This window comes from Schistocerca serialis, chromosome 6 (genome assembly GCF_023864345.2).
Source record: "Schistocerca serialis cubense isolate TAMUIC-IGC-003099 chromosome 6, iqSchSeri2.2, whole genome shotgun sequence".
Taxonomy (NCBI): Eukaryota; Metazoa; Arthropoda; class Insecta; order Orthoptera; family Acrididae; genus Schistocerca; species Schistocerca serialis.
In genome coordinates, this window is record NC_064643.1 from 109405608 (window position 1) to 109417732 (window position 12125).

At 42.6% G+C, this 12125-nt stretch overlaps 1 protein-coding gene across 1 annotated transcript in view; it reads left to right on the forward strand.

Moving 5' to 3' along the window:
- LOC126483641 (protein VAC14 homolog) overlaps positions 1-12125 on the forward strand; it is a 120186-nt gene that overhangs the window by 45088 nt on the left and 62973 nt on the right. The window contains exon 5 of the mRNA XM_050106698.1: positions 1661-1781. Coding sequence (XP_049962655.1) covers positions 1661-1781 — 121 coding nt within the window. The remainder of the gene's footprint in view (positions 1-1660; positions 1782-12125) is intronic.

The window sequence follows — 12125 nt, forward strand, 5'->3', positions numbered from 1 at the left end:
AACAATAATGTGAAGTGTTATATACAATCTTTTGAAAAATTTTGGATATGCTCTTTTTGTTAGATTATAAATTAAAATTTTCAAAAAAAGTTTTCATCTTGGACCGATGTTGTGTTGTGTATCACTTCGTAAAAAATGCTGCAAAATGGCACTTGTTCCATCAATTTAGCTTAATTAGGAGAGTTGCTGCAGCAATTTTTAAATGATGGCACTGGGGCATTTTGCAATTTTTGACAACTTCACATTGCTGTATTATCTACGTGTAAATACTTCTGTGAAAAGTTTCATCATAATCTGAGATTTTGAGTGAAAATTAATTTAAAATTGCGTTAATTTGGCATGGAATCTCCCCACCTTGCAAACTATCCACACGACTATCTTAAACACACTTCCTGTTTTTACAGTGATTTATACTTGCTTTTGTCAAATCTCTCTCTGTATGATATCAGTTTGTGCTTGAATTTTAATTTTATTACCTGTTAAATTCTTTGTATCACTGGGAAGGTGGTAAAGGATTTTTGTGACTGAGTATTTAACTTTTTTCTGTGCCACACAATGCTGAGTAATGGGTGTTGTGTAAAATTACTGCTTCTAGTATTATATTCATGAATTTAACTTGTTTTTGAACTGTGAATAATTTTGTCAGTCTCCGTATGGGAGTGGATGTATTGTGAGGCTGTTACCAGTATGTCCAAGTGTTCAAAGAACTACCTACAAGAGACTGTAGAGTGGGCACTACATATTATCCTTATTACATGCTTCTGTGTAGCAAACAATTTTTATTAAATGGTGAGATACCCCACAGTAAGACCTTAGTTACTGAAAATAGAAAAAGTCAACTTTTTGAAATTTTCTTCTGAAATCACACACACACACACACACACACACACACACACACACAGACAGAGAGAGAGAGAGAGAGAGAGAGAGAGAGAGAGAGAGAGAGAGTGTAGACTAAGCTGTTGCACACATGACAGCTGTCACCTCAGGGCACTATTCCCAACTGCGGTGAGCAGCAATCTTGACTGGGGTAAATGTAGATGTAGAAGTGGCAGGTGGGGGTTAGAAAGATGCCGTAGCACTGTCTGTGGATGTATGCAGAGATGTGGCAGTGATGATATGGTGATCTGCCAGGTGCATCATCAGGAGGATATACTTAATACTTAGTGGAGGGGAGGAGGAGGAGGGGGGGGGGGGGACTATGAAAGTGGACTGGGGGGACAGAAGGTGAAAGATGTGTGGGAGGCTGGAGCGGAAATAGGGAAGGAGACAGAGGAAGATGGGAACGGGGACTAATAAAGGTTGTGGCCATGTGTGTGCATGTATTTTCTATATCTGAAGGAGAATGGTCCAATAGCTAAGTCTACATTAAAATGTACCATGAAATGAAATGTGCCTGTCATTCAAAGCCGCCTCTATGTGATGAGTAGCAATCCATCCATTTCATAGCGTTATTTCATCCCGGATTCTTAATTATGCAGATATATTTACAAAAACTGGAATGTTCCTTTATGCTATACTGCAGTTCTGTATACATTAGTATCGACATCCAAAAGCTTTTGTAACTATGCGGTGCATTTTCTCTAATTTATATTTTACAATGCTGATTAATATTCATCCTAACATTGTTTTTATTTTTGTTATTTCTCCTTTTTACCAGGTGTGATACAGCGCTAGGAGAATTTTTACGAAGCATCAAGCATGATCCTTCTAGGGTTGATTTTGCTGCTATGATTAATATCTTGATTACACATGCACAAGCAACAGACGAGGTACTACAGGTATGTCTCAAGTGTCATAAAAAGTTGGCCAGTTTATAGCCCATTGGAAGGGGGAAAAAAACAGTGCCTTTACGTATTGTTACCCACCAACGGATAACATACAGGGTGTCCCAGGAGAAATGGTCAATATTAAGGGATGTGACAGGAACACTCAAAGCCAAGAAAATACAGCAAACATGGGCTCTAAAATGCATACCTTGAGAGCTATGAGCACTTCATCTTTGATACTGTGAAATAAATCTCATCTTCTGCAGGCTCTTTGCTTTTCATATTTTGAGAGGTGGTCATAAAGACAAAAACAAAAAATATGAGCTCTAAAGTGTATACCTTAATAGCTATGAGCACTTGTTTATCTTTGCTACTGTGAAATACTTCGCTACTGTGAAATACATGTCTCCTACTGAACAGGTACTCATAGCTCTTATGGTATGCATTCTACAGCCAATTCCCCCTCCCCCCGCCCCCCTCTGAGTATTCATTCATATCTCTAAACACTGACCTTTCCTTCTGGGGATGCCCTATATACATTTCTGTGTGTAGCTTCTTTCTGGTCAGCATAAATTATGTGAACACCAGCAGCTTTGTAGACTCCTGATAATTTCACAACATTAATCATAGAAATAGCAAGAAAGAGGCATTAATATGAATTGTATTAATATAGAGAGAGGTTCCTAAAAGTTACATGGTCATTACTTGCAGACAGAGCAACTAAAGTGATAAATTCACCAACCAGGTACCTTTATTGCAAATTGTTTTTGATCAGCTGACTATTAATTGATAAGGGTATCATCAGGAGTGCCCCAGGGAAGTGTGATAGGGCCACTGTTGTTCTCTGTATACATGAATGTGTTGGCAGTCAGGTTGGGCAGTAAGGTGTCAAAGTTGAGTGACTGTAGGACGATACAAGACAACAACAGACAAAATTTCCAGTTGGTGTGATGAATTGCAGCTAACTCTAACAGTATAAAAATGTAAGTTAATGCGGATGAGTAGGAAGAACAAACCTGTAATGTCCGGATACAATATTACTAGTCTCCTGCTTGACACAGTCAAGTCATTTACTATCTGGGTGTGACATTGCAAAGCGATATGAAATGGAATATGCATGTGAGGACTGTGGTAGGAGAGTTAAATGGTCAGCTTCAGTTTATTGGAGAATTTTAGAAAAGTGTGGTTCATCTGTAAAGGAGACCGCATATAGGACAGTAGTGCAACATGTTCTTGAGTACTACTCAAGTGTTTGGGATCCGTACCAGGTCAGATTAAAGGAAGACATCGAAGCAGTTCAGAGGTGGGCTGCTAGATTTGTTAGTGATTGGTTCGGACTACATGCAAGTGTTACAGAGATTCTTCGGGAACTCAAATGGGGGTCCCTGGAGGAAATGCAACATTCTTTTCGAGGAACTCTACTCAGAAACTTCAGAAAACTGTCATCTGAAGTTGACTGCCAAATGATTCTACTGCTGCCAACATACACTGTGCCTATGGGCCATGAATATACTAGAAATTAGGGCTCATACAGAGGCATATAGCTTGTCATTTTTCCCTTGCTCTATTTGCAAGTGGTACAGGAAAGGAAATAACTGCACCATGCACTGTATGGTGGCTTGCGGAGTATCGATATAGATATAGTCTTCCATCAGAATAAGTTAGTCAGGTGTAGTCATTGTTTCTGTACACATTTTTCCACATGCTTGGTAATTTTCCAGTTGCAGACATTATAGAACAACAGGCTAATGTAAAATTCTGTTTAATGCTAGGGAAATTAGCTGTGGAAACTCCCAATTTGCTTTGGCCAAAAACTTAGAGCATTCTTCTTCATCACCACGAATTATGAATGGAAAAAGGCGGTAAAATGATATGAAGACAATATTTATTTGGTGTTTTGACAGAAAGTTAATTTATCGCCCAAAATACTGCAGTTAGTCATCCTTACTATTTTAAAGTGTTAATACAGTTCTGTGAAGCACTTAAAAAAACATCTCAATTATGGCTATAAAAGGATTTGTTCTTGACAACACTGCCAGTTGCAATGTTTTTTTGAAGGTGATAAAATCTCATGACATTTACATCCCATCTATATAAATAATGAGTCTTTATATGGGTTAATATTGAATGCATATTGTCACGAATTTGTATTTGTAGGTCTGAAATGTTTGAACTGTGTGCTGTTCTAACCTCAGCACATTACTTTTCAGGGTGTTTGTTACATCAGTTGAACTTATTATGAACAGCTCATCCATTTTGACAACTGTCACTCATTCAGTGTCAGACAAGTCCTTCCCATAGCACTTAGCACTTGAGAGTATATCATATGAAATTGGAAGCAGGAATTAACTAGATATGCTTGTAACCTTGCAGTAACTAGTAAAGGGGCAAGCAAAATGTTCTCAGACTGGTAGTGCAGGCTGTAATATTTTTTAAACTTGTTTGGGCCACCTGTGGACCCCACAGTGCTTGTGTTCTAGCTCTGCTTCTTTTGTCCACCTCTTCTGGTGCTCTCAGTGAAGTTTAGTAGCTGTTTTCTTGTTTCTACCTTGATCTTTTCTGTTAGCCCAGCAATCCTTAATTTTCCTGTTGAACTCTAGCTTGCATTCCTCATACCATTTCCTGGTCTTGTTGTTAACTTCTGTAAGGAATGTGAGAAAGGGTTTGCTTTCAATAACTGATCAGTACTCACCCCTGTTATTTATTACATCTTGCATACAGTGAAGTTCTGCAAGGTCTTTCTCTATTTGTTTGACCCGCATACGGCGTCAGGGGCTAGAATAGATGCACGGCCATTCCTTAAATGTCGTAAGAGGTGACTAGTAGAAGTTATTTATTTGGTCACATTTTTACCTAGTATATTGACTGTTCTTTGGAATTATGAAATTTTTCACTCTTTCCACTTTTTTAATGCTTTTTTCCTCTCCAGTTTTGGCTTCTTAAATTCTGGTTCCCATTTTAGGATTGACCTCCACTTTTCAATTTTTGCAGAAGTGCAGGCCATTTGGGGAAGAACACCCTCAGTGGTAGTCACCTGACAACATAGGGACCACATTGCCGAAGCCAGAGCTGTAACTTCCCATGTCAGCCAAGGAGTAGTTACCTATCCATTTCGGGGTACCAGACTTTTATGCCAGGTGACCTTTGCCTTGACGAAGTGGTGCCCACAGGGAGAGCCTCTGATCGGTGTTAGTGGTATCAGGGCAGATGATCTGCAGTGAAACAGATCAAACTTAACAGTAGCCGTGCCAACGCAGCCATATCAACTGTCAGGAACAGTGCTTTTAGTGCAGAGGTATGCAGTCGTAAGGCTTTTCTGCCTGTGACCATGTCTCAAGACGAGAGTCATGTAAGGAGAAATAGAAGTGGACAATTTGCCATGTCCTTGGTTTGTCCTCAGACTGACAGTGGAGCTTTCATTGCAACAAAGCCACTGTTTTTTGTTGAAAATATTGCAGATCAGTTTGGGGAGGTTGCTGCAATAGAGAAGTTGAGAAATGGATCTTTGCTGATCCAAACTTTGCACACCAACCAGTCATGGGCACTTCAGGCTTGTGTCACGATAGAAGATATACCAGTCAACATTTCTCCTCATAACAAGCTCAATAGAATTCAAGACGTTGTCTTCTGTCGGGACAATGCTACAAACTGAAGAAGAGCTGCAGACTAATCTTGCACAGCATGGAGTCCATTTTGTTCACCACATCGAAGAGAGACCCAAGAATAATAGTGGACACCGGAGCTTTTATCCTAGCCTTCAAAGGCAACATTTTACCTGAGAAGGTTAAGGTCATGATTTATAGGTGACATGTCAGGCCTTACTTTCCTCCTCCAATGAAATGTTTTAACTGCCGAAGGCTCGGACACATATCCTCCCGCTGTTCTTATCAGGTTATCTGTAGGGCATGTGGACATGGGTCCCACGAGGGCAGCCTTGTGACCAAATCCCTCAGTGTGTCAGCTGTCCAGAATCACACCCTCCTCATTCACCACAACACTCAATGTTCAAGAGGGATAAGAAAATTCAAGAGTATAAGAAACTTGACTGCCTGTCGTATGAAGGTGTAAAGAAAAAGTTTGAAAGCCTTCATCCAACTAATATGGTCTCAAATTTTGTGGCTGCTGTGTCAGTCCACAGCTCATGCAATGACAAGGTCTCGCACAACACCTCCTGGCCCTGGTCGTATTCCAGGGCTGCCATACAGTTGGAGGAGGAAACGTCAGCTCCCTCACCCCCTACACATATAGCACCAATAATTCTCACACAATTGGTGTGGCCAGAGATGCCTAGTCGTCCTCTGGTGTCATCAGGAATGAGGACACCTTTCAAGGTGCCCCCCCCCCCTCCCTCTCAGGACAAGGACAAGCACAAGCAGCCACAGGCTGTGGGTCGAAGAAAAGTACAATCCTCTTCATGCCCACAAGATAAAATTGGGAAATTTTCACAGAAATCGAAGTCTCACTAGGATAAGAAGGAAAAATAGAAAGATAAACTGCTTTCTGAGACTTTGACTGTACTGCTCCCCATACCTGCAGAGGTAGAGCCTATGCACATTGACAGCGGATCACACAGTCAGGTGGACAACAACCTGGTAACCCACCTTTTCCATTCGCCACATTGTTAGACCTGACTCCAGTGCACCCTCAGTGGAACTGTAATTGCTGCTATTGCGATCTGCCCAAACCCTGCCATTTAATTGTTACTTTCTCTGTAATTGGCATAGCATGACATGGTTTACAGCAACACACCTCCCTGCTCTGAAAGACTTTGAACCCTACTGTACCTATCAACTGAATGTTGAGAGATACTCTGGTGGGATCTGTACCCGCATACGCTCTGATACTTCCAGTGAGCAGGTGCCCCTACCACTGCACTATAGGCCATTGCCGTTGGTGACTACCTATCAGTCTGGATGACAGTATGTAATGTTCATCCCCCCCCCCCCTCCGCCCCCCCCCCGCCATATGGAAGTACCCAATATCATGAGTGGTTAGTGTTAATGGAACAGCTACATCCCCCCTTCTTACTGGAGGCTTAAATGACCATAATCCTGTGTGGGATGACAATACTATGTCTTACAGAGGCCAAATACTAGAACACCTCTTTTCGGAATTGGATGTCAGCCTACTCTACACTGGAGCACCAACAAATTTCAGTGCAGCCCACAGAACATACTCAGCTATTGGTCTCACAGTTTGCAGCCTGACTATTTTAACCCTGATTCGATGGTGCACCCACGGCATTCTTTGTGACAGTGACCATTTTCCTATTATTCTCTCCCCCTCCACTCAGACATCTGGAACATGCTCCAGGTTGTTCATTTCAGGAAGCTGACTGGGCAGCTTTCTACTCTACAGCCACTTTTGCAGCCAGTCAGGCAACGGATATCAGTGGAGTGGAACAGGATACTATTGATACTATTATTCATGCTGCAGCAGCAGTGATACACCACTCTTCTGGCTTATCCCGACAATCGCCAATGCCATGGTGGTCTGAAGATTTAGCCACAGCTATCAGGAAATTTTGCACGGCACTTCAATGACACAAGTGCCATCCCTCTATGGATAATTTAAGTGTTCAAGAGACTCTGGGCAAAGTTGCAGTTTTTAATAAAGAAAGGGAAGCAGGAGTGTTGGGAGCAATACATATCATCCATGCGATACCACACACCATCGTCCCAAGTGTGGACTAAACTCTGCCACATTTGCAGCCATGGTGGTTCCTGGCATCCTTGTCAGTGATAACACCTGCACTAATCCCATGGTACCTGCCAAATGTTTTGTAGTGCACTTTGCTGAAGGAAGGGTCCGAATGCAGTAATTACCACCCTCATTTCCTGATCCGGAAACACCTTATTGAGTGCCACCTGCTATCCACACACACACACACACACACACACACACACACACACACACACACACACCGCTCTATAACACAACACCACTGTTTAGTGAATGGTAGCTACACAGTGATTTGGCAGCATGTTGAGATATGGCCCCCTAGACCCTACAAAATTCACAACCAAATGCTCAAACATCGTGTTGACAGCATAAAATATATCCTCAGGTTTTAAAACGTATTTGTTGGGAAGGAGAATTTGCCTCCCAGTGGCAGAAAAATATTATTATTCCTGTCCTGTTGTGAAAGGAGCCACATATTTTAACTAACTACCGGTCAATCTCTCTGACAAATGGGCTGAGTAAGCTATTCAAACAAATGGTCAACTGCCGTTTTTGCTGATGCCTTGAAGCCAGAGGGCATGTATCACAATTCCAAAATGGCTTTCGGGCATTCCAGTCCAACAAAAATCATGTGGTTCATCTGGAATCTGCAGTGCACAATGCTTTCGCACAGTGTCAAAATGCGATTGCTGTGTTCTTTGGCCTGCAGATGGCATACGATACCACCTGGTGACATTGTATCCTGTCTACACTGTACGAGTGTGGTTTCCATGGCAGTTCACCCATTTTTATCCAGAATTTTGTATCTATCTGGCTTTTTTGGAACCAGATGGGTTTGACTCTCAGCAAACAATATGTACAGGAAACTGGAGTCCCTTAGGGATCAATTTTGAGTGTAATGCTGTTCACTATCGCCATCAATGGTTTTTAAATGCAATGGTCCCCACAGTCTCTCTGTCACTGTGTGTGGATGATCTTTGCCCGTACTATGTCTCAGAGTCACTGAGTGCCGAGTTCAGGGGACTGTCTGGAGAGTACTTCACTGGGCCGTGAATCACGACTATCAGTTTTCTCCTGCATTTGAGTTGTGCATTTTTGCCGACTCCGGACTGTGAACCTGCACCCAGGAATTTATATTGGTGATCAGTTACTTGAAGTTGTTGAAACATTTCAATTCTTAGGTATTTTATTTGATATCTAGCTAATTTGGCTGCCACAAACTCAAGACAACTTGCATGAAGAATCTAAATGCTCTCTTTTTTCTTAGTAACTCCTCATGGGGCACAGACCACGTAGTTCTTGTGAGATTTATACAAAGCACCGTTTTTATCCTGCTTGGACTACAGATGTGTTGCCTATGGGTCAGCAGCACCATCTGTACTGAGCTTGCCATTTCACCACACTGGTGTGCAGCTGGCAATGGGGACCTTCCATACAGTCTCTTGGTGGAGACCGGTATCTCACTGCTGCGGGTTAGATGACAGCAGCTCGTGGCAAATTATGCAATCACAATATGTCAGATGCTTACTCACCCATGTCACTCAACTCTTTCACAACCATCAGTTCAGACTGTTTGCACATCACTCAGAACTGGATTGACCAGCTGGGATGCGACTCGACACTCTACTGAAGGACCTCCAACAGCACCCTTTAGTCTGTGTTCCTAGAGCTCACTCTCAACTGCCCCACCATGGTCTGGTAGTCTGTACCCTGTCCTGTCACATGGATGGACCTCTTCTGTGGCCCGTACCCTTCTCCATCACCTGTTTCATTTGATCCTCCATGATAATTATAATTCAGTATGCATCTACATGGACAGATTTAAAGTCAGCGACAGGGTTGGTTACGCTTCTGTGTATGCAAGGGGATATGAGAAGCACACTCTGCCTAGTGCCTGTAGTGTGTACACTGCAGAGTTGGTTGCCTTATCTCAAGCTTTGCAATACGTCAAATCCCTCACCACGAGAGCTTTCTGAGCTGTAGCATTTCCACTTGTTGCATATCCCTGTGCTGTACCAAAAATATTTTGGTCATCAACATCCAGGATGTACTGGTTGACCTCTACAGCCCTGGTAAGACAGTGACCTTCATCAGGACACTGAGTCACGTAGGCATTCCAGGAAAGGAACTCGCCAACCGCCCAGCTATAGACACATTTACAGGAGATCAATTTGACATCCGAATACCAGGCACCAACTTACAATAACAACTTTGACGCAATATTTTGAGGCCCTGAGAACTGGAATGTCAGCCTACTATGACTCAAAACTAGCTGAGAGCAAGTGAAGGGTCCACTAAGGTGTGGCATACATCTTTCCAGGCCTCTTGGAAGGATGCTACTGTTGTGCCACCTATGTATTGGCCACACAAGATTCACCCAGGATTTCCTTCTGCGTCGAGAGGATCCTCCTCGCTGCAGCTATGGTAGTCTACTGATGATAGCACATGCTTTGTTGAGTGTGCCCTGCTGGCCAATCTGTGGAATGCTCTCAGCTTTCCTGCCTCGCTACCTCAGATGCTTGCGGATGACGAGACAGCCACTACCAAAATATTGCATTTCCTAAAGCAGAGTTGATTTTACGCTAAATTATAATACTCATCCACATGTGAATGTTAGGGGTGGTTGTGGGTGGGAGAGTCCCACCTGTGGCAGATACCCCCATGCAACCGCAGATTACTTTCCCCGTAGCCTTATTTTGCCTTTAGACCCTCTTGCGCAAGATGCTGCCTGGATTATCTCTGTTTTCTTTTACCTATCATACAACAACAAATGCCATGCCCTTTTTCGAGCTCTTTGACTTGCTTGTATATTTGGAGGAGCAAAGTCCCCACTTTTTTTGCTTTTTACCTTTTTTATACACTTCTCTCAAAAATGGAGAAACTGATGACCCAGTAGTTTAGTCCCTTTAAACACATCATCATCATCATCGTCATAATCTGTTTGCTTGATCTGCAGGGTTCCAGTGACTTTACTCTTATGGCTATGTTGAAGATTAACAGGACAGTCTATGAAAGTCCATTCTGTACACATGGCCATAGAAAATCTTTTTCTGGTGCCATCAGTGAGATTTTCTTGGTCTTAGTAGAGTTCACAATTAGATTTGTACTGTCATCTCCCATCTGATAGGATTCTTGGTTCCACTGTCTTCTGCAGGAATTTCCTTTTCTGTAATTCGAGAACTCTTGTTGGGATCTTCTTGATTAAGGAGAGGCACTCTGCAGCACAGAGGCCTGATGGGCTAACTAATGTTTTATAGTGTCTGTGTGGCTTTATGCAATAGATGTTTTGATCCGTACCTTTTTCTACAAGTGTAGTTGCCCTACCTCATTAAATTTTTTGTTGTGTGAGAGCTACTAATTCACTGAGATATAGTCCCCAATGTCCTTGGCTCTCATGTAGTTCTGACTCTGTTTCCTAATTGACAGTCAGCACTACATGAGAACCAAGGCATCTTTAATGTTGGTAATTATTAGGTTTTCCAGTGTTGATCAGTAGACTTCTTGTTTTTTGCTATTAAATGCAATGCTTGGAGTTGCATTAAAGCTGCTTGCGTATTCTTTGCCAGGAACGACAGGTTCTCAGCATAAGCTTGGGTTGTCTGCTTCGATCTGCATCCTCAATCCAATGTTCACTGGTAAAGATCTGATCCATTCCCTGGTGATTTTTTTTTTATTTTTTTTTTTTTAAGGACACAGTTAAGTAATGCACGTGAAACTGTCTCATTGGCTCACCCTCACATTGATCGTGGAATGCTCTGAGAGCTATTTCTGAACATTACTTTGCACCTGGTCTTGTAGTGGGTGGCCTGCATGTAGTCCCTTCTGATATTTTCCCAGCACATAGGTTCCTTCATGAATCCTGCAGGGCTGTCCATAAATCCATAAGAGTAGGAGGGGGTGGAGATCTCTTCTGAACAACACGTTGCAAGGCATCCCAGATATGCTCAATAATGTTCTTGTGTGGGGAGTTTGGTGGCCTGCGCAAGTGTTTAAACTCAGAAGAGTGTTCCAGGAGCCACTCTATAGCAATTCTGAATGTATGGGGTGTCGCACTGTCCTGCTGGAATTTCCCAAGTCCGTCGGCATGCACAATAGACGTGAATGGATGCAGGTGATCAAACAGGATTCTTAAGTACTTGTCACATGTCAGTCATATCTAGACAAATCAGGGGTCCCACATCATTACAGAGCCTCCACCAGCTTGAATAGTCCTCTACTGACATGCAGGGTCCATGGTTTCGTAAGGTTGTCTCCATGTCCGTACAAGTCCGTCCACTCGATACAATTTGAAATGAGACTCGTCCAACCAGGCAACATGTTTCCAGTCATCAACAGTCCAATGTCGGTGTTGACAGGCCCAGGCAAGGTGTAAAGCTTTGAATTGTGCAGTTATCAGGATACACGAGTGGGCCTTCGACACCGAAAGAACATATCATTGCTGTTTCATTGAATGGTTTGCAAGCTGACACTTGTTGATGGCCCAGCATAGAAATCTGCAGCAATTTGCAAAAGGGTTGCACTTCTGTCACGCTGAATGATTCTCTTCAGTCGTCACTGGTCCCGTTCTTGCAGGATCTTTTTTCTGCCACAGCAATGTTGGAGATTTGATGTTTAACCAGATTCTTGGTATTCACAGTACATTCGTGAAATGGCCATGCGAAAAAATTCCCACTT